This window comes from Lontra canadensis, unplaced genomic scaffold (assembly GCF_010015895.1).
Source record: "Lontra canadensis isolate GAN:19392208 unplaced genomic scaffold, GSC_riverotter_1.0 scaffold63, whole genome shotgun sequence".
Lineage (NCBI taxonomy): Eukaryota > Metazoa > Chordata > Mammalia > Carnivora > Mustelidae > Lontra > Lontra canadensis.
This window is the reverse complement of record NW_022631057.1, coordinates 12,383,168-12,400,843: the sequence shown is the minus strand read 5'-3', so window position 1 is coordinate 12,400,843 and position 17,676 is coordinate 12,383,168. Positions and strand designations below refer to the sequence as shown.

Sequence of the window (17,676 nt, the reverse complement as noted above, 5' to 3'; positions counted from 1 at the left end):
GAATGACTTCCCCCGCCCCCACCAAGCATCTGTCAGTGACGGAAAGCTTTCTCTCCAAGCTGGCGAATATGGGCTTCTCCAGCTCGGACCCAGGTGCTGGGATCTGTGGGACAGCGGACAAGGCCAAAGCCAGCGGTGTCAGTGGTATTTTTACATTCACGGACACATGAATATCACGTTCTTCACTCCTCAGGCAGGAGGCTGTTCCGGGGTGATCAGGGAGAAGCATGGGCCCACTGGCCTCTAATTAAGTCAACAAACTCCCCCTCCTCCCCCTGCCTCAGTGGGTAGCAATGGGGCTGCCGAACTGGTTCCAGATGTTGCGTTCAGACGGAATCCGATTTGCGCTAGCTCATGCTTTTAGCTCAGGCTGAAGCACCATTTGATGGGGAACATGCGAGGAGATGGGGGGGGAGGTAAGGGACATTAAGGAGTAAAAGACAGAGGTGGTTGCCTTTGTGTTTGATGGGGAAATGACACTGTCAGTGGTACCCCCGGGGTTTAGTGTGGGGTCCTGGATGGTGTCCTGTACTAAGACGTGTCAAGGTTGGAATCCCCACCCCTAAAGTGGCCTGAAAGATTGTCACTGGCCTCTCTGGGTTACAGTGACTGTATCTGTAACATGGAAAGAATAATTTGGTAATTGTCTAACAGAAGGGTCTAGTAAAGATGTGCCCTAGGGATTCCTTTTACATCTCTGTTCCCAGCCTCGGTCATGAAAAACCTCGCCCCGCAGGATTTAATCTCGCTTTAGGGTGGAAGTATGCCTAATTTGCCAAAAACGGAGCTCACCCCTTCTTCTCTTCACAAATTTCTGCGATCATTCTAAATTATCATTGTATAAACTCACAGTGAGGGAACGATGCCTCATACCTAATAGGCATGAGGCATAAGAAAGAAATTCTTCTTTCTGGGACCCGGGGTTGTGTCTCTCACAACACACAGCCCAGAGCAGGAGCCTGAGAGACATTGTTGACTGATGAGCAGCTGTTCTAAATACAACTTTACAAATTTTCCTCTCCTGGAGATTATTAACATTCCTATTATTGCTGTCATTATTTTCCAGAATGGTTCCTCACCACTAAGAACTCATAAGAAATAGGGACGTGGCACCAAATGGCACTTACTCCATACGTCGGGTTGAGGCAGGGCACTGCCCGAACCACCCCACCCCCCCCCAGATCCCGGCAGCTTGAAGTGGGAGGCTGAGAGGCTCTGGGTGTTTCCCTTGGGTCTCACTTGACCATCTGGCTCCCATACCCAGTAGGCACCAGGGATACCTCCCACACCGCCTCCAGCCCAGAGCTCCCTACCAGTAGTCCTCCGTGCTTCCTCCTCTGCTGTAGACGGGGCCCTCCAGCTCCCTGGAGGTTGGGAAGATGTTCTCATGCTGGATGATGGTGGTTTTGATCAGCTCGTTCACGTGGGCTTGGCAGGACACCTGGTCGTGGCCCTCAGGCACTGACATCAGTGAGGGCCCGAAGCAGATGGCGAGGTTGTAGGGGTCCATCATGTTCTCTTCACTGAACTGTGATAAACTGGAGGAGAAGGGAAAGGGGCAAGCTGGAAAGCACTCGCATGAATACCCAGAGAACACAGTCATGGGAGGCACTGCCAAGAGCAAGAGCAGAAGTTCCACAAATTGCACCTGCTTTTCTGGGCATCGGAGCCCTTCTAGAAAGTCCTCAGGGAGAAGACAGTGACCGGTCATTCAGGAGCCACCTCCTAGCAGGCCTCACCCCTCCTCTCTCACCAGCTCCTCGTTCAAATTCTACTTGCCACCCCACCACCACCCCCCGCTCCACACCTTCTCGGCCAGATCTCCCCGGCCTCGAGAACACACCACTCCGTAGAGCGGGGACGACTCCCACACACCAACCCACTAAAGCTGCCAGAGCAGACGGAGAGACCCTCAGGCTGCCCTCATAATGACACGGTCAGAAGACGCAGGCGTTGTGCGCTGTGTACCTTCCTGCAGAGCAAAATAATCAAATTACTAGGGATCTTCCATTCCGAGCTCCAGACTTATTAAAAAAATTCGCCAACCGATTAGCTTTTGCATTCCATTAAGCAAGTGAATTTCTTTCTGGAAGCTAATGTAATTGTTTTTCATTTCCATAATATCCTCTACTATTACAATCAGGATTTATTCAGGAAAAGGTCAGCATGCCGCTCAGTTTCTGCTCAGACCTCCTCTGGATGCAGTCTGACTTCGTTATTGGCTATTTCGCCTGGCAACTGGCCCTGCCCAGGCAGCAGCTGCTCTGGCCACACCTCCAACCTTGGCCAAGGACCCTTCAGTGAGCCGCTGGGTCTCATTGGCCCCCACTGGTCTCTGTTCACCCAGGTGGAAGGCTCGGCTGGCTCCATACGTGCACTCCCAGCCCCCAGTCCCAGGTTGTAGAGCTGTGAGCTCTGCTAAGGAGTTCTGCCTCCTCCATGGGCCTCAGCAGGTGGTCCCCAGCACCTGATTCTGACAGATCTGAGGGGAACCCAAAGCCCTCTGATGCTGAACCAGAGGCCCGAGGCTCCGCTGTCTTCATCTGCATGGGTGTTGTTCAGAACTGGACAGAGTTCATTTCTAGTGGATCCCGCCCCCCAGATTCCAATTACCAAGCTGGTCTCTCTCTAACCCAGTGGTTCTCTCCTCTACTGCAGATTCGCATACGTCCCCTGTCCACCTTGCAGAAGCAGTACCACGGATGCAAACAGCTGTTCCGGGGAGAAAATGGTCGGGGTTGAGAATCACTCTTCTCGAGGACCTAGTCAAATGCAGGGAGGCCAGCCAGGGGTGAGGTTATGGGTCCCCCCCCATGGGTGGGGCTGCTTCACAGAAGGTCTGAAAGTTTGAATTGCATAAGCCTCCCCCCGGCTCCTGAGTTAAAAGAGAGCCGAGATTCAGAAAAGACAGGGAGAAATTTCCAAGTCTACTTCTTGGTCAAACAGATACTGGAGACAAGAGAGATAATTACCTCGGTAACCTCAGCAGGGACAAGGAGGAGGAAGGCCCTGTTCCTTTAGTGCGATCTGACGACATTTGCGAACATGGAAGAAAACCAGTCATTTCTGAGAAGCCTGGCCATTAGAGGGAAACAAAGTCTAGCCCTGAGAGTCCCAGTTGAAGACCCGTGAGAGATGAGCAGCCTTGCCAAGCATCCTAAGGGAAGGGCTGTTTGATTCACAGGCAGCTGCAAACGACGAGGGGCTTGAGGGGGACACATCTTTGTGGACTGGGGTCTCATGGGCCAGTTCCATTTCTTACTCCCATTAAAATATAAATCAAGGTCCTCTCTTCCAATCTACAATGGGAACACCTAGATTGAGGGGTTAAAGCCATGGTTCTTAACTATTTGGGGGTCACAACCTCCTTCAAGAATTTGACAAAAACTAGAGATCCTCTCCCCAAAAAATTCATACATGTACACATACAAATGCATGTCCTTTCATATGCAATATAATGGTGCTAAAAATCCTTGAAGACCCTCACGTCTGTGCCCAGTATAAGAATTTAAATACTGGATTTTTATTTTTAAAGAAATACTTACAATGGAAAACACTGGTAACAGGTCCCTCTTTTAAAATTTTTTTTGGTATCGACTTGTATAATGCCATCTCTTCTAAGAACTGGGCTAGATTTCTAGAACTTCTATCCATAATATTAGTGAATTCTTCTAATTGATTTGAACTCATCTTCTGTGCTTCTTAACAAGGTTCAGGATAGTGATTGGGAACACAGGCTTTGGGGAGGGATGAGAAAATCAGGATTGAGGTGGGAAACTTGTTTTTATGATGCACTTCTCTGGACTTTTTACCCTTTAATGATGCACATTTGTCCCTTTGATTAAATTTAAAAAAGAAAAACAAAACATCCCCAAAATTTTAGAGTCAATGAGACCTGGTTTTGAGTCCTGGCCCCATCATGTACCGGTTCCAGGAGAATATTCTGATTTCTAAATCTCTTTCTAAGTTCCCCTCCTTTGAGGGGCTGTTTTAAAGCTTGAATGGGGGAGCACCTGGGTAGCTCAGTGGGTTAAAGCCTCTGCCTTTGGCTCAGGTCATGATCCCAGGATCCTGGGATTGAGCCCCGCATCGGGCTCTCTGTTCAGCAGGGAGCCTGCTTCCCCCTCTCTCTCTAACTGCCTCTCTGCCTACTTGTGATCTCTGTGAAATAAATAAATAAGATCTTTAAAAAAAAAAAAAAAAAAAGCTTGAATGGGCTGTCACACGCAGAGCACTGAGCCCCATGCCTCGCACACAGGTGGTGCACCATCACTATTTTCTGTAATTATAATATCCAAATTGCTTCTTGATATAGGACCCTCGATTCTAGTCAGGGAATGGGAAGCAGGGCTGTCAACATTGGCCAGCAACTGATTTATAGAGGGCTAGCCATCTCCTTTCCCGACAGATATCATCAACCTGAGGACTCTAGATCCCAAAATCGAAACCTTAAATCCTCAGGGAGAACACCAAGCTTCGGACAGACTGTTTTAAATATGTGACATTTCACTTAAAAACCTTCAGCTTCACTGGCCCCAGGGGTTTGATTTGGCAACAACCAACAGACTATGGGTAAGATATTAATGCATCAGGGTTGATTTTAGGTTTGAAAGGGATGAAGAGAAATTGTATTATTCACCATCGCCCCAGGCAAGTCATGCGGCTGAGAATCCATCAGGCCTTTAAAAGCTTTTCCAATAGAAGACACTACAACTTCCCTCCCTAAATCCATGATTTAACAGCATTCCCCGACGTCCCCAAAAGGCTAAGAGGTAAGAAGTCCAGTGTAATTCTGGCTGATGTTTCCTGATGGTCCTTCAAAGGCATCCTGTCACTCGCCTTGTTACTCTCTCACCTCCAACACCAAGGGTCGGCTTCCTCGTGCTCCCCGCATCTACTAAGGGACTTGCCTCTGTGCCCTCATGTCCCGCCTTCCTTCCCCTGCAGTGAACTCCATCCTTTCTCTCCAGCAAGAGTATCAGCCCAGCAACTGCACCATCAGTTTTCCTCTCCACTGGGTCATTCCCACCAGCATACAAACATGCAGGAATACTGGCCTCATGAAAAAGAATCCCCTCTTAACCCCATGTCCATACCACATTACTGACCCATTTCTTAGAAAACTTTCTGGGACTTATCTGTACCTGCTGTCTGTGATTCTCCGATTCATCCCCACCCCTTCTGCTATGGACTGAATTGTGTCCCCCCCCTCCCCAGATTCCTGTGATGAAACCCTAGCCACCCCCCTCCCATGGGACTACATTTGGAGAAAGGATCTTTAAGGAGATAATTAAGGTTAAATGAGATCCTAAGGGAGAGGGCTGAAGCCAAGAGGACTGCTGTCCTTATAGTTAGAGGAAAAGACCCCAGAGCTCTCCCTCTGTGCATAGAGGAGAGCCACAGGGGGAGGCAGAGGGAAGACGGCCACTTAGAAGCCAAGGAGGGACTCCTCAGCAGAAACTGCCCCTGCCGGCACCTTAACCTTGGATTTCTAGACTCCCGAACCATGAGAAAATGAATTTCTGTTGTTGAAGTCACCTAGTCTGTGGTACTTTGCTACGGCAGCCGGAGCATCTCTCTTACTCCTCTGCCACTTTATTGTGGTAAAATCTACATATCGTACAATAGACCATTTTTCACCATTTTAAAAAGTGTCTAATTCAGCACCATTTAGCATATTCACAATGTTGTGCAACCATCACCACCGTCTAGTTCCAGGACACTTTCATCACGAGAAAGGAAACCCCATGTCCATTGGCAGTCACACCCCACCCCCACCATCCTCCCCTCCCCCAAGTCCCTGTCACTGCTGATTTGCCTGTTCCGGACACAGCAGATGTATGGACCCTGGCCCCACGCAGGCTTCTGTGACTGGCTTTTTTCCTCCAAGAGGATGTTTTCCAGGTGCACCCACACTGCAGCATGCCACCGTAGGGCCAGACAGGTAGGTCCGCTGTATGGACCTACTACACGTGGTTTATCCATCAGCGGCACCCCTTCTCTCCCGACCTGACACCATCCGGGTCTGGTCCCCTTCCACTCCATCAGGACAACACTCCTTAGGGTCACCAGTGCTCTTCCAAATGCTAACCTGATTCTGAGTCCTTTCCTCAGCAGGCCTGTCATCCCCTTTACCTCTGGTTTCACTCCCTCTTCCTCTACATGGCTACTGGGACACCATTCTCTCTAGGTCCTCCTCCTACCTCACGGCTCACGGTCCCCTGCTGACACTGTCTCTTAAAGAGCAAACTTTTGCCCTGTCCCCTGCACTCGCCAGTTCCCTGACCTGCTTTATTTTCTCTAGAGTGCTCTTCCTCTGATACAGGGTATGCATACTCATGAGTTTGGTCTGTCTTCTTCCATAGAACACGAACTCCAAAAGGACTCCATGAGACACCTGGACTGTTCGGTGCACTCTTAGGTGCTTAGTACCAAGAACAGGGCCTGGCCAACAGCGGATGCTTAATAAATATGTGTTAAATAAGGGAACAGATAAGCCCACGAGCAGCTGTGGGCGCTCTAAGACACCCCAACCACAACTCTACTTGTCCATCTGCGTGTGGAAACCAAAACACTCCTTGTGAAAGTCAGAAGAACTGCCCAGAATCCTTCCAAACAGGGAGGCACCTGGAGATTGGTGAGATTTCAAGGAAGATTCAGCTTTTCTGGAGACACAGGGGCACCTTAATAGGGCGAAAAGCCCCTGGTTCACTCTCTCATTCAGATGAAAAAGAGGACCTGAGCCTTTGAGGGCCTACAGCAGTGTTTCTCGGACTTTCATGAGCATGAGACTCAGCAGGGGAACTGGTTAAAACACAGATTTGGGGGCGCCTGGGTGGCTCAGTGGGTTAAGCCGCTGCCTTCGGCTCAGGTCATGATCTCAGGGTCCTGGGATCGAGTCCCGCATCAGGCTCTCTGCTTGGCAGGGAGCCTGCTTCACCCTCTCTCTCTCTGCCTGCCTCTCTGCCTACTTGTGATCTCTCTCTGTCAAATAAATAAATAAAATCTTTAAAAAAATTAAAAAAAAAAACAAAAACACAGATTCAGATTCATAGGTGTTTGAGCGGGAAGGGCTGAGACTCGGCATTTTTAACCATCTCCCAAATGATGGGTCCATGGACCTCACTTGACCAACAAGAGCCTGGAAGACTATATTGTTTGACATCTGAAGAAAGCAGGTTTCAAAAGGCAAAAAACAGAGTCGGCTGCAGTGAGGGGGAGCTAAGGACACTGTTGGGGGCCAAAAAGTCACTGGGCAGCACATGGGCTGTGGTAGGCAGCCTCTAAATGACCCCCATGGTCCCTGCCTACCGGTTTTCACACCCTGGTGTAATGTTCTCCCTCTGAAGTGTGGACTAGATTTAGTGACTCACTTCTGGTGAATGGAAAATGGCAGAAGGCATGGGACGTCACTTCTGAGATTAGGTTACCAAGGACTATGCTTTCTGTCTTGGGTGTTCTCTCACTCACGTGCTTGGAAGGAAGCCAGCTGCCATGTTGTGAACAGCTCTGTGGTGAGGCCCGCAAGGTGAAGAACTGACGAAGGCCTCTGGCCAACAGTCAGCCAGCAAGGAAGGTCCTCGGTCCAACAACCTGCGAGGAACTGAGTCCCGCCAACACCACAAGTGAGCTTGGAAAGCGGAACCCCCCCACAGTGGAGCCATTAGGAGAGACAACGGCCCTGCCCCCACACCCTCACAGCAGCCTCAAGAAAACTAGAGCCAGAGGCCCATCATGACATTGCACCTACACTGGGGATTCCCGACCCCCAGAAACTGCTTTTTGGTTTAAGTTGCTAAGTTTTAAGGTAATTTGTTACACAGCAATAGGTAGTTAATGCAGATGCTAGAAAAGATAATGTTAATGATTAACAAGGCTTGCTGGACAGGCCTAGGTTCATTCAGTGGGCCGGGCACTCCAGAGGACACTTAGTTACATACACGTATGGAACCAGGTTAAGTCCGCACAGTGCTGCTGCACGTGTAAAGAGTCCCACACACATTTATACACATACTAGTTTTCTGGCTCCTTGAGATTCAGGAGGTGTACAACCCAAGAGAAAGACTGTAGTCAGAAATAAAATACATACACCCTAGGACGCAGAACAACAAAGGAGAGCGGTCCTGAAATCGGGGCCCAGCAGAGCCTCCCTCAGGACCTCCCTGTCAACAGTCGCCACATCTGTTGATAAGAGTACACTTACGACCCGCCATCTTCCCACAGAGGTGGTATTCTCTAGCACCTGTGTCCTGAATTCCATCCTTTATTTTAGGAAACACCGTGGTTATTAATGCTGCATCTTTCCCACGAAATACTTTGATGAGCATATACACCTTTTTGTAACCAGACAAAAAAGGAAAACAAAAGAAAAGTAACGGTTACACTGGTGTAATTCCCATGCTTCCTACAATAGTGGCCACCATGTCTACCTCTGCCAGAGGCTCCCTCTCTCGCTCCTCCTGTCCCGCGAGCTCCCTGCCACCTTCACTCAGCAGGAAGAAGACGCAGGGAGGAGAGTGAGGCCATGGTGCTTCCGCACGCAGCTGCCCTGGGACCTGTCTGCCCCCTGCCACCTCTTCACACTCCCACCCTGGGGGGCCAGACCAGGCTCCTTTGGTGGGCAGGTGTCTGTCAATGAGGGGAGACAAGGACTGGTGGTCCCGAGGGGCTGACTGGCTCAAGAGTCAGTACGGGGTTTCCATTTCCGACAGCCTTCAAGGCAGGGCATGTGAACACTGTCTGTGGGTTGTGAGGGCTACTGAGCGCGGGCGGCAGCGGTGCTGAGTCAGGGCTCGGCTAAGGGAAGGCGCAGACACGGCCACGTGGAGGAGGCAGGCTGCAGCCAGGCTGAAGGACGGTGTGGGTGCCCCGACAAGGTTCCCGGCCGGGCTGCTAGCCTAGACCCCCAGAGGGGCGGGCTGACCGTGAACTGTAAGCAAGCCCCGCTCATGAGATGGCCACTAAGTTTGTTTTCCTTGGAAGCAAAGGCCAAACTGACCAGGAAGATGAAGAAATTTTGTTTTCTCTTTTGACAGATTCATGGATCTAGAGAACTGTCTCTCCACGAGAGGAAAGCCCATGAAGCAAGAGTGAAGACAAAGGGCAAGCAGAGTCAGCCTCGGTATGGGGAGTGGGGAGCCGGCCTCCCCCTGGCAGCAGCCCTGACTCCACGCGGAACGGCCTCCTTGCAGAAGGCGAGGCCATCAGTGACAGGTCTAACAGGGTTTTCAAGAGAAGCTAGAAACTGAAGTATTTTAAGTAAAATTCCCTAATATTTAAATGTTTCAATGTTTTTAAGACACAGCAGACTGAAAGGAAACACCTCCAGGGCCTTACCTGGCTTTGCTGTTGCCCACATACAGCCCGTGCTCCAGGCTATTGAGGGAGCAACATGAAGACAGAGGTGCCCATGGGGCAAGCACCACATGTCCTTGCTTGTTGCCTTGCTGTCCTGTGGGGACCCAATGCCCACCCTCGGCAAGGACACTGCTCGCACAGGAAGCCATGCCCCATCCAAGCCCAGGGCCCCTCTGGCCCTCAGACCTTTCTTCTAGCTAGGCTCGCTCCCTGGGTAACCAGCTAAAACATCAGTACACCGTCACTCCAAACTCATATCTCTAATCTGAGTGTCTAATCCGAGTGTCAGATTCCTATGTCCCACTCCCAGTCAGAAATTCCCCTTGGAGGCCTGACAGGCACCTCAGAAGAACATGGCGACATGGGTGCCTTGTCTCAATTCAGTTCTCCACACCTCATCTCTTCCCCAACTCCATAATGGAGTCACTAGTTCCCTGTTGCTCATGCCAAACATTAAGAATTTCTCTTTCCTCCCACTCTACAGCTTCCCCATCGGGAAGTCTTGTCAGTGTTGTGCTCAAAATGGACCCCAAACCCAACCCCACTTCATCGCCCTCCCTCATGACTCACCCCCCGTCCCCCTGTTGAAGCCCCCAGTGCCTGTGGCTGAGACCTCACGTTAACCTCTGCATAGGTGCCCCCGCTTCTCCTCACAGACCTCGATGGTAACTTCTCAAAGTTGTTGGGCTTAAAGAATATATACAGATCAGATCTTATCACTTTCCTGCTTAAAAGCTTCCAGTGGCTTCCCAAATCCAAACCCATTATGACCATGACTCTTGGGCCTTGACAGCCTTGAACACCCTTTGTGGCTCCTTCAGTCACTCCATTTGGGCTGCTGCTCTCACACAGTCTCCTCAGAGAGGCCTCTGCTGACCTCCCCTCTACAGCGGCTCTCCCTCTACCCCCCACGCCCATTCCGACCCTCCCGCACTCTATCTCTGTACTTACGCTTCTTTATTCTTCATCTAAGCACCCTTTCCCGCCTGACGTATCTGTTATCTGTCTGTCTCCTACCCTGGAATGTGAGTTTAATGGTATCAGGGCTCTTGTCTCTTGTCTCACAATGTACTCGCTCAGCCTACAACTGTAGGGCCTGATCCCATTGTTCACTGGGAAGTCTACTCACTGATTGAGGAAGGCAAAGAGGTATCTCATGATAATCAGAGTGGTTTTGGGCAGGACCAGGAGAACTTTCCGGATGTGCAGAGCTCTCTCCTGCAGGTTGTCCATTGCTGAAAGAAGACAGCCATGCATTATTGTCCATCGCAACTGAGATCCCTCGGAGTAACGGCGTGAGGGCTGGGACCACCAGCAGGTGCTGCAGAGACAGCAGCCACGTCCACGCAGCACTGGTGTGCCAGGCAGGGAGTGCCATCCCTGTGGCTCCCTGGGGCAGGACTGCTGCCACCGGGCACCTGCTGGGCTCCAGACGCGTCCTGATGCAGGACTGAAGGCCTATGCTCCCTGGGCTCAGAAGGGGTTGGGGATATTCCCCAAGCACCTGCTGCTCTCTTATTAAAGCAACCACAGACAAGGAACAGTCCCCAATCCGCTATGACCGCAGACTTGACCCCCTTGGAGGATCGACATGCCTGCAGAGGGAGACAGGCTGTGTAGCACCCGTCCCGCCCACTCCACATAGGCATCATCTCATCCTCTGGACAGGTCTGGCTTATCTCCCCCGTCTCTGATCTGCAGGGGGGTTGGGCGGAAAGTGGCCAGAGGCCAGAGAGGGCAGATTATAGTCATGATATCTGGGGAAGAAGACCCGAGGTTTCCTGTTCCTTGTGCTGTGCACAGACCAGTTACAGGTGAGGCCCTAGGCTGGTGGCCTCCATCACGGCCAGCCTCCCCACTAGGGGGCCACGGGATACTGTTATTTTCTAAGAGTGCCTTTCTGTGAAAAAGAAGTGGAAAGCGGTAGATCAGGAGCACATCTCAAGGGGAGAACTGGGCAGCCTGGGTATTTTGAACTGTCTTGGTAGCCCCAGTCCACAGAAGACATCTAAGCTCGGTCCTAGAACAAGATGTGGAGACAGGAGGGTTGCCTATATTTAATAGGCACAGAACTCATTTCCCCTCGAGTTCCACAAAGAGTGGGTAGACAAATAGAACAAGGGAGCTTACTGAATGCCCTGGCGCCTTTCTCTCTGACAACAGCAGAGTGGGACAATGTTCAGGGCATACACTGAGGCCAGCTGGAGACTTGGGGGCCATGAAGACCCTGGTGTATCTGGGAAGAAGACTGTCTCCCCCATTTCAAAGTCACTGCCTTCTCCAACCTCTAGAGCCATCATTCCAGTGGGGTCTACTTCCAGGATGACCTGATATTAATCTAAATTTCCATGCATTGTTTCAGGATAATCAGCTAAAATACATGGCTAAGCATAGTTTTTCAAGCCCCAGATTTGAGAGTAAGAGGCAGGAACCCATAAGGATAAAGAATGAAGTAGATGGATGTAGTAAAGGATGAAGTAGAGACTATATCTCTTTCTAGGAAAACATCATATTGTGACATTTAAATGTGCAGAGGGGCTCTTATTCCTAAAAGAACACATATTACCACATCTAGCAGGTAAGGCACATCACGTTTAGCAACAAGCGGGGGCACCTGGGTGGCTCAGTTTGTTAGGGGTCTGACTCTGGATTTTGGCTCGGGTCATGATCTCAGGGTTGTAGGGTGTGGAGCCTGCTTACGATTCTCTCTCTCCCTCTGCCCCACCCCCTCCACTTAAAAGTCAATCAATCTTATAAAAGATTCATTTGAACCTTAATTATAAAAGAAATAAAGCAACAAAGCAGAAACTATTTCCCCTTTATATCATAAAAAGCATAGGTACTAATGCATGAGCTCCCAATAGCTGAAAAGCACTGTATCTCATATATGAATAGAAATATATTTTACTGGAGAAAAATAAAGCCCAGCAAAGCAAGGAGTTTAAGGCGAATCAGAAAGAAAAAGCCAGAGTTCTGACTTGTGGTCCTAGACTCTTACGGAAAAGCCATCTTTCCTCCCTCCCGCCAGGGGTGCAGGACAGAGGACGAGGAGGAGAAACTTCACAGAGAAAAAGGAAAAAGAAAAATATTATTGAGAAGCTTATGGGGAAAAAAAAGACCCCATGGACTTTTCTTATCTGTCGTGACAAGGCGTCCTTGCCGAAGCCTGGCTGAGGTCAGGATGTACTTACTGACACAAGCCATCAGGTCGTGGAAGATGTCCTTGGGGAAGAGAGGATGTTCTAGGCCCCGGAAGTAAAGCTTCAGGACGCCAGCAATGGAGTCCATGTCATGGTCATTCTGGTCTCCAGCCAGGGGGTCCTCTCCTGAGGATAAGCAGCCCCCCAAAAAAGGAAAGAGAGAGTGAGAGAGGTAAAAACACACGGGACAAAGCAGAAGTGGTGGGGAAGGGGTGGCCTGTCCCAGTCCTCATCAGAGTCCATCAACTCTCTGCCCAGCGTGGTGGCCATAAGTAGGGCAGACCAGAGACTAGATAAAGCCAAGACTACTTAGACCCGGGGTCCCCCGGCTAGAGGAGGGCACAAGGGTCCACTAGGATAAATTCGCTTCTGCTAGACCAGCTCAGGGATATTCCCTAGGGGCCGGAATGGGCCATTGCAACCGGCCCTCTCACAAGAATCATGAAGCCAGTCTGGGACTGAGCCTCTGGGGGAGGAAAATAAGGCCAAGGAGGCTCACCCCTCTGACTGGCCCTCACTCCGCCTGGCTCGCAACAAAGGACACCTACTTATAGGAGAACAATCACACTGGAGCTCCCTATGGAAAATTTCATATCAGATGTAATTAGATTTAATGATAGGACCAACCTCAAATTGAAACTATATATATCCATTACAGTGACGGAAATTGCCAAAGCTTGCCCATTACCTTAATAGCCCACAAGATAATAAATGGGCTACGATGAACAGGCGCATTAGCCTTGATATTAACTGCCAGCGAGGGTTCTGGATGAAGCCATAAACCGCCCAGTATCCTAGTTAACTTCTTGGGTCTCGGCAGATCATCCGCAGGAGAGAGGTAGGATGAATGGGGCTGAGGAGGACTTGGGGAGGACTGTCTACAAGGGCGAAGGTGTCAGGAGTAAGAGTGGCTTGCTATCCTCTGGGTACCTCTTAGCTGGGAATGGGCACAGCCACTAGCCCCCGAGGCTGGCACACATCTGGTCTGATCTCCAAGCCTGTTTCCTTACCTCTCTCAAAGGCGTTTTTGATGTCATTCACTTCCACCTGGGATCCTGACACCCGGAAAATTCCTTCATGCTGTAGTCCTGGAAAGACAAGGAAAAGTGATCAAGGAGAAGAAGAAACCAAGTCACAAGCACAGCTCCAAGCTTCGCTGAATATCTATGTCCTCCAGCCAGTGTGCAGGTAAGTACCGGTCTCTCTTCTTCAGGCTGGAGGAGAAAGCATGTGCAGGCATGCTGGAGAAGTCACCAGAACGGATAGGAGGCATAAGAAAACACTGAGTCAGAGACTTAAGGGGAAAGAGGTCTTCTGATTCTGAGGAAGATTAGGAAGCTTGTTCCTTCCCCTGCCTTTGCCTCTCTGTTCCCATCTGTAAAGTGACAGAGTGACCCCTGGCACCTGGTCACCCAGGGCTGGGAACGGGAAGTAGGGGCATGGCAGGCCGGCCATCAGATACCATCGGAGGAGTCCCCGGTCTGAGACCCAGTGATTGCTTTGGCTTTTCGAACACCATCTGGCTCTTTCCAGGGCACACTGTTTTGAATCCTTAGGAAAGAGAGAGGACAGGAAAAGGCAAGTGGTCAAAAGACAGGAAAAGGAAAAGTGCCAGTCACTGGTCCTTGACTGCGGCCTGCATCCCCAATGTGCCTGGACATGATAATGGGCAGGAAAACCGAGTCCCTTTGGGTTTTGTTAAAGTACAAACAATCATAAAAATACAATGCATGTGCAGTGACTGCCGCTAAGAAATGCTTTCATAGAAATAAATCCACTGGTTCTCACAACAGCTACTAAGGGAGGGGTCACCAGCACATCCATTTCCCAGCTAAAGGAAGTGATGGGTGCTGACCAGCCTTAGGTTATAGAGGTGACAAGAACAAGAGCCAGGAGGTCAGCCCAGGCCTTCTGTTTGCAATCATGTACTCATCCTCGACACGAGACTTGTGGGGCCTGCCAGAGGCAAAGTACAGAGAGGGCAGGAACCTGCTTGTTAGTCTGAACACGGATATGGCTTACAACCCCATATGGGTAGCCACAGAGGTAGCAGGAGATCCAGGAAACATGCTGTTAGTGCTGGCCCATGGGTCAGACTTAACTACAGACTGAATCTGTAGCCAGATCGGGCTTGCCAGCCTTTCTCAGGATCCCTGTGTCCCCGTCTTGGGCATCCTGTCTAAGTTCCTATGTAATGGCGTGATTCATCAAAAACTTTGACCTATCAGGGAAATCTCAAACAAATTACTTTTTAAGAAAATAGAATCGCCCACTGTCTTCGGGCTATCCTCTCAGTGAGGGGGTGACTGGATTCTCAAAAGTCTAATGGAGAAGGTAAATCACACAGACCGGGACTACAATCTTGAATCCAATTGAAGCAATATTAAGAAGCAAGCAGGGGGAATTTAATTACCTGGCTTGTAATAGGACTTAAGTTGTCTGCTCCTCTAAGGGAATCTCCAGAATATTCCTCAGAGAATGGCAGGCAACGTTAAAACCCCATTAGTACCAATGTAATAATACCCTATTAGTTACCAATGGGATGTAACAGCTAAATAATGTCATTTAAACACAGAATGCAAACAGCAAGTGTTCTGACAGAAACAGTCACGTGCCCTGTTACTTGTCCAAAAACACAGCAGAGTCTAAGGAAATGTCATCTCAGGGACCAGCCTACTCAGTGTCCTTGGGGAAGCCAACAGTTGGCTGAGAAAGGATCACATCAGTCCTTTATAGTAGATTAGATCATTAACGAAAAGCCACCTTGGCCCACGGGCCTAGGATGGGAAGCGATCAGAGGAGAGCTAACTGGAAGTCAGGCAGCAGGCTCAAGACATACTGAGACCCCCTCGGGCTGGCGTTTCCCATTTCTCTTCGAGAACCTACGCTTTAGAAGGATCATGATGTTCTCGCTCAGCAGACAGAATTTTTTTTAAAGATTTTATTTATTTATTTATTTGACAGAGAGAGAGATCACAAGTAGGCAGAGCAGGCAGAGAGAGAGGGGGAAGCAGGCTCCCCGCCAAGCAGAAAGCCCCATGCGGGGCTCGATCCCAGGACCCTGAGATCATGACCTCATGAGATCATGGCTCAGTGGGTTAAAGCCTCTGCCTTTGGTTCAGGTCATCATTCCAGGGTCCTGGGATCGAGCCCCACATCAGGCTCTCTGCTCAGCAGGGAGCCTGCTTCCCCCTCCCACCCCCCCACCTGCCTTTCTGTCTACTTGTGATCTCTGTCTGTCAAATAAATAAAAATCTTAAAAAAAAATTTTTTTTTTAATCCGTTTACAGGTCTTTTGTCTTTAGACTTACAGCAGAGTATCACAACACTGCTTTCAAAAGTTACTTCGATTCCTTGCTTCCTCCTCTCCTCAGTGGGGCTATGCTAGTCATTTGCTCTGCAGTTGGGTTTATTTGTTAGTCTTTGTTTTCCACCTGGAGTTTCACCCACATCCTTGTTTTATTTATCTGTGTATCTATGTCTCAAATACGGGAAAAACGAATGCAGTTCTAAACGTCACAATTACACAAAAAACAATGTCCAGAGAAATGTCACTTCCCTCCCACTCCCACCGCCCCCACTCCTTTGTACCCCGTCTTGCACCCGTGTCCTGTGGATGAACAATTGAGTATTCGTTTCCAGACTCATCCTTCCTGCATTTCTTCTTGCCAAAGTGAGAAGACACACGTGCATTCTTTTATCTTCTTCCTTCTACATAAAAGGTAGCATGCTCTAGATATTCTTTCCCACTTTTCTTTTCTTTTCTTTTCTTTTTTTGCTTGATAACATGTTCCAGAAATCCCTCCACATAATTTCATGGAGATCACGCTCATTATTTTTTCCTAACTGCCTCGTATTCAGGTATAGTCGAGCTGATGTAACCACTCTTCTGTGTGACGGTACTGAGGTTGTTCTTTATATTTTCTACAAATGATGTTGCAACAAATCACCTCGAGCATATGGATCTTTGTAGTGTCGGAGGTGCATCTTCAGAGTAAATTCCTACAAGGACCGCTGGATCAGAAGATAAATGCATCAGTAGTTCTGTTAGGTATCGCCAGATTCCCCTCTGGAAGGGCTGTACTAGTCTGTAGTTCCACCAGCAATGTGGGAACACAACTGTTTCCCCAGAGCCACACCACGGAAATGTCCCTGCATGCACTGCACATGTGCAGGGCAGAGACGGGAATGTTGGAGCCATAGGATCTGGAAGCATCCCCTCCTCGGCTCCTCCAGAGCTATCCCTCTGGGCCTGGCCACAGTCATGTTGTGTCTTCCCTGGGCAGCTGCAGCCACCTCTTTCCTCCCATGGCCTTGTCTCCATCCAGCAGCTTTTTTTAAAGATTTTATTTATTTATCTGACAGAGAGAGATCACAAGTAGGCAGAGAGGTAGGCAGAGACAGAGGGGGAAGCAGGCTCCCTGCTGAGCAGAGAGCCCGATGTGGGACTCGATCCCAGGACCCTGAGATCATGACCTGAGCCGAAGGCAGAGGCTTAACCCACTGAGCCACTCAGGCACCCGAGCAGCTCTTTTTAAAGAGCCCTCTCTGTTTAGAATTCTCCAGGAGCTTCCTACCTCACTCAGAATAAAATCTGAACACCTCCCTTAGGTGAGGAAGCTCTAGGAGTCTGGCCTCTGGCTTGGTCTGCTGCCCCTCCCCTCTCCCCTCTCTTTGCTCTGGCCTCCAGGGCCTGCTGCATGCCAGCCCCTGCATTTGCCAGGGATCTCTGTACTTGATGTTCCCTCTCTCTGAAACACTCCTCCCAGATACCACGTGGCTCACTTCCTCACTTTTTTTCAGGACTCTACTCCGGTGTCACCCTCCAAGGTGACCTTAGGGCCTTTCCCTGACCAACCCACCTAGACCAGTGTCCCCTGTCCATTCTCTGGCTCTTTGCCTGTTTTTCTTCAGGACACTCCCTGTGTCATACAGTACATTACTGTGTTTATTTATTAGCTGACCAGCTGATCATCTATTTATCTGGCCTTCGGTAGAATATAAGGTTCACAGAGGCAGGAACTTTTTCTTGGCACACAATGAGCAATCTCTTTCTCTCTATAAATATGTTGGATGACCAAAGAGAGTGCACGGCAGAAAGAACAGGAGTTCAGACTCT

At 49.7% G+C, this 17,676-nt stretch overlaps 1 protein-coding gene across 11 annotated transcripts in view; it reads right to left on the bottom strand.

Annotated features, from left to right (window-relative positions):
- Positions 1-17,676, bottom strand: part of SRGAP2 (SLIT-ROBO Rho GTPase activating protein 2) — a 227,878-nt gene that overhangs the window by 14,090 nt on the left and 196,112 nt on the right. For 10 of the 11 annotated variants that reach the window (XM_032878469.1, XM_032878468.1, XM_032878471.1 and 7 more), the window contains 4 exons: positions 13,568-13,645; positions 12,549-12,683; positions 10,487-10,592; positions 1,314-1,538 (listed from right to left, as the gene is read on the bottom strand). In XM_032878469.1, the coding sequence (XP_032734360.1) occupies positions 1,314-1,538; positions 10,487-10,592; positions 12,549-12,683; positions 13,568-13,645 (544 nt within the window). Of the gene's footprint in view, positions 1-1,313; positions 1,539-10,486; positions 10,593-12,548; positions 12,684-13,260; positions 13,436-13,567; positions 13,646-17,676 lie in introns of those variants that run through there. The other variant, XM_032878479.1, reaches the window with a different exon arrangement.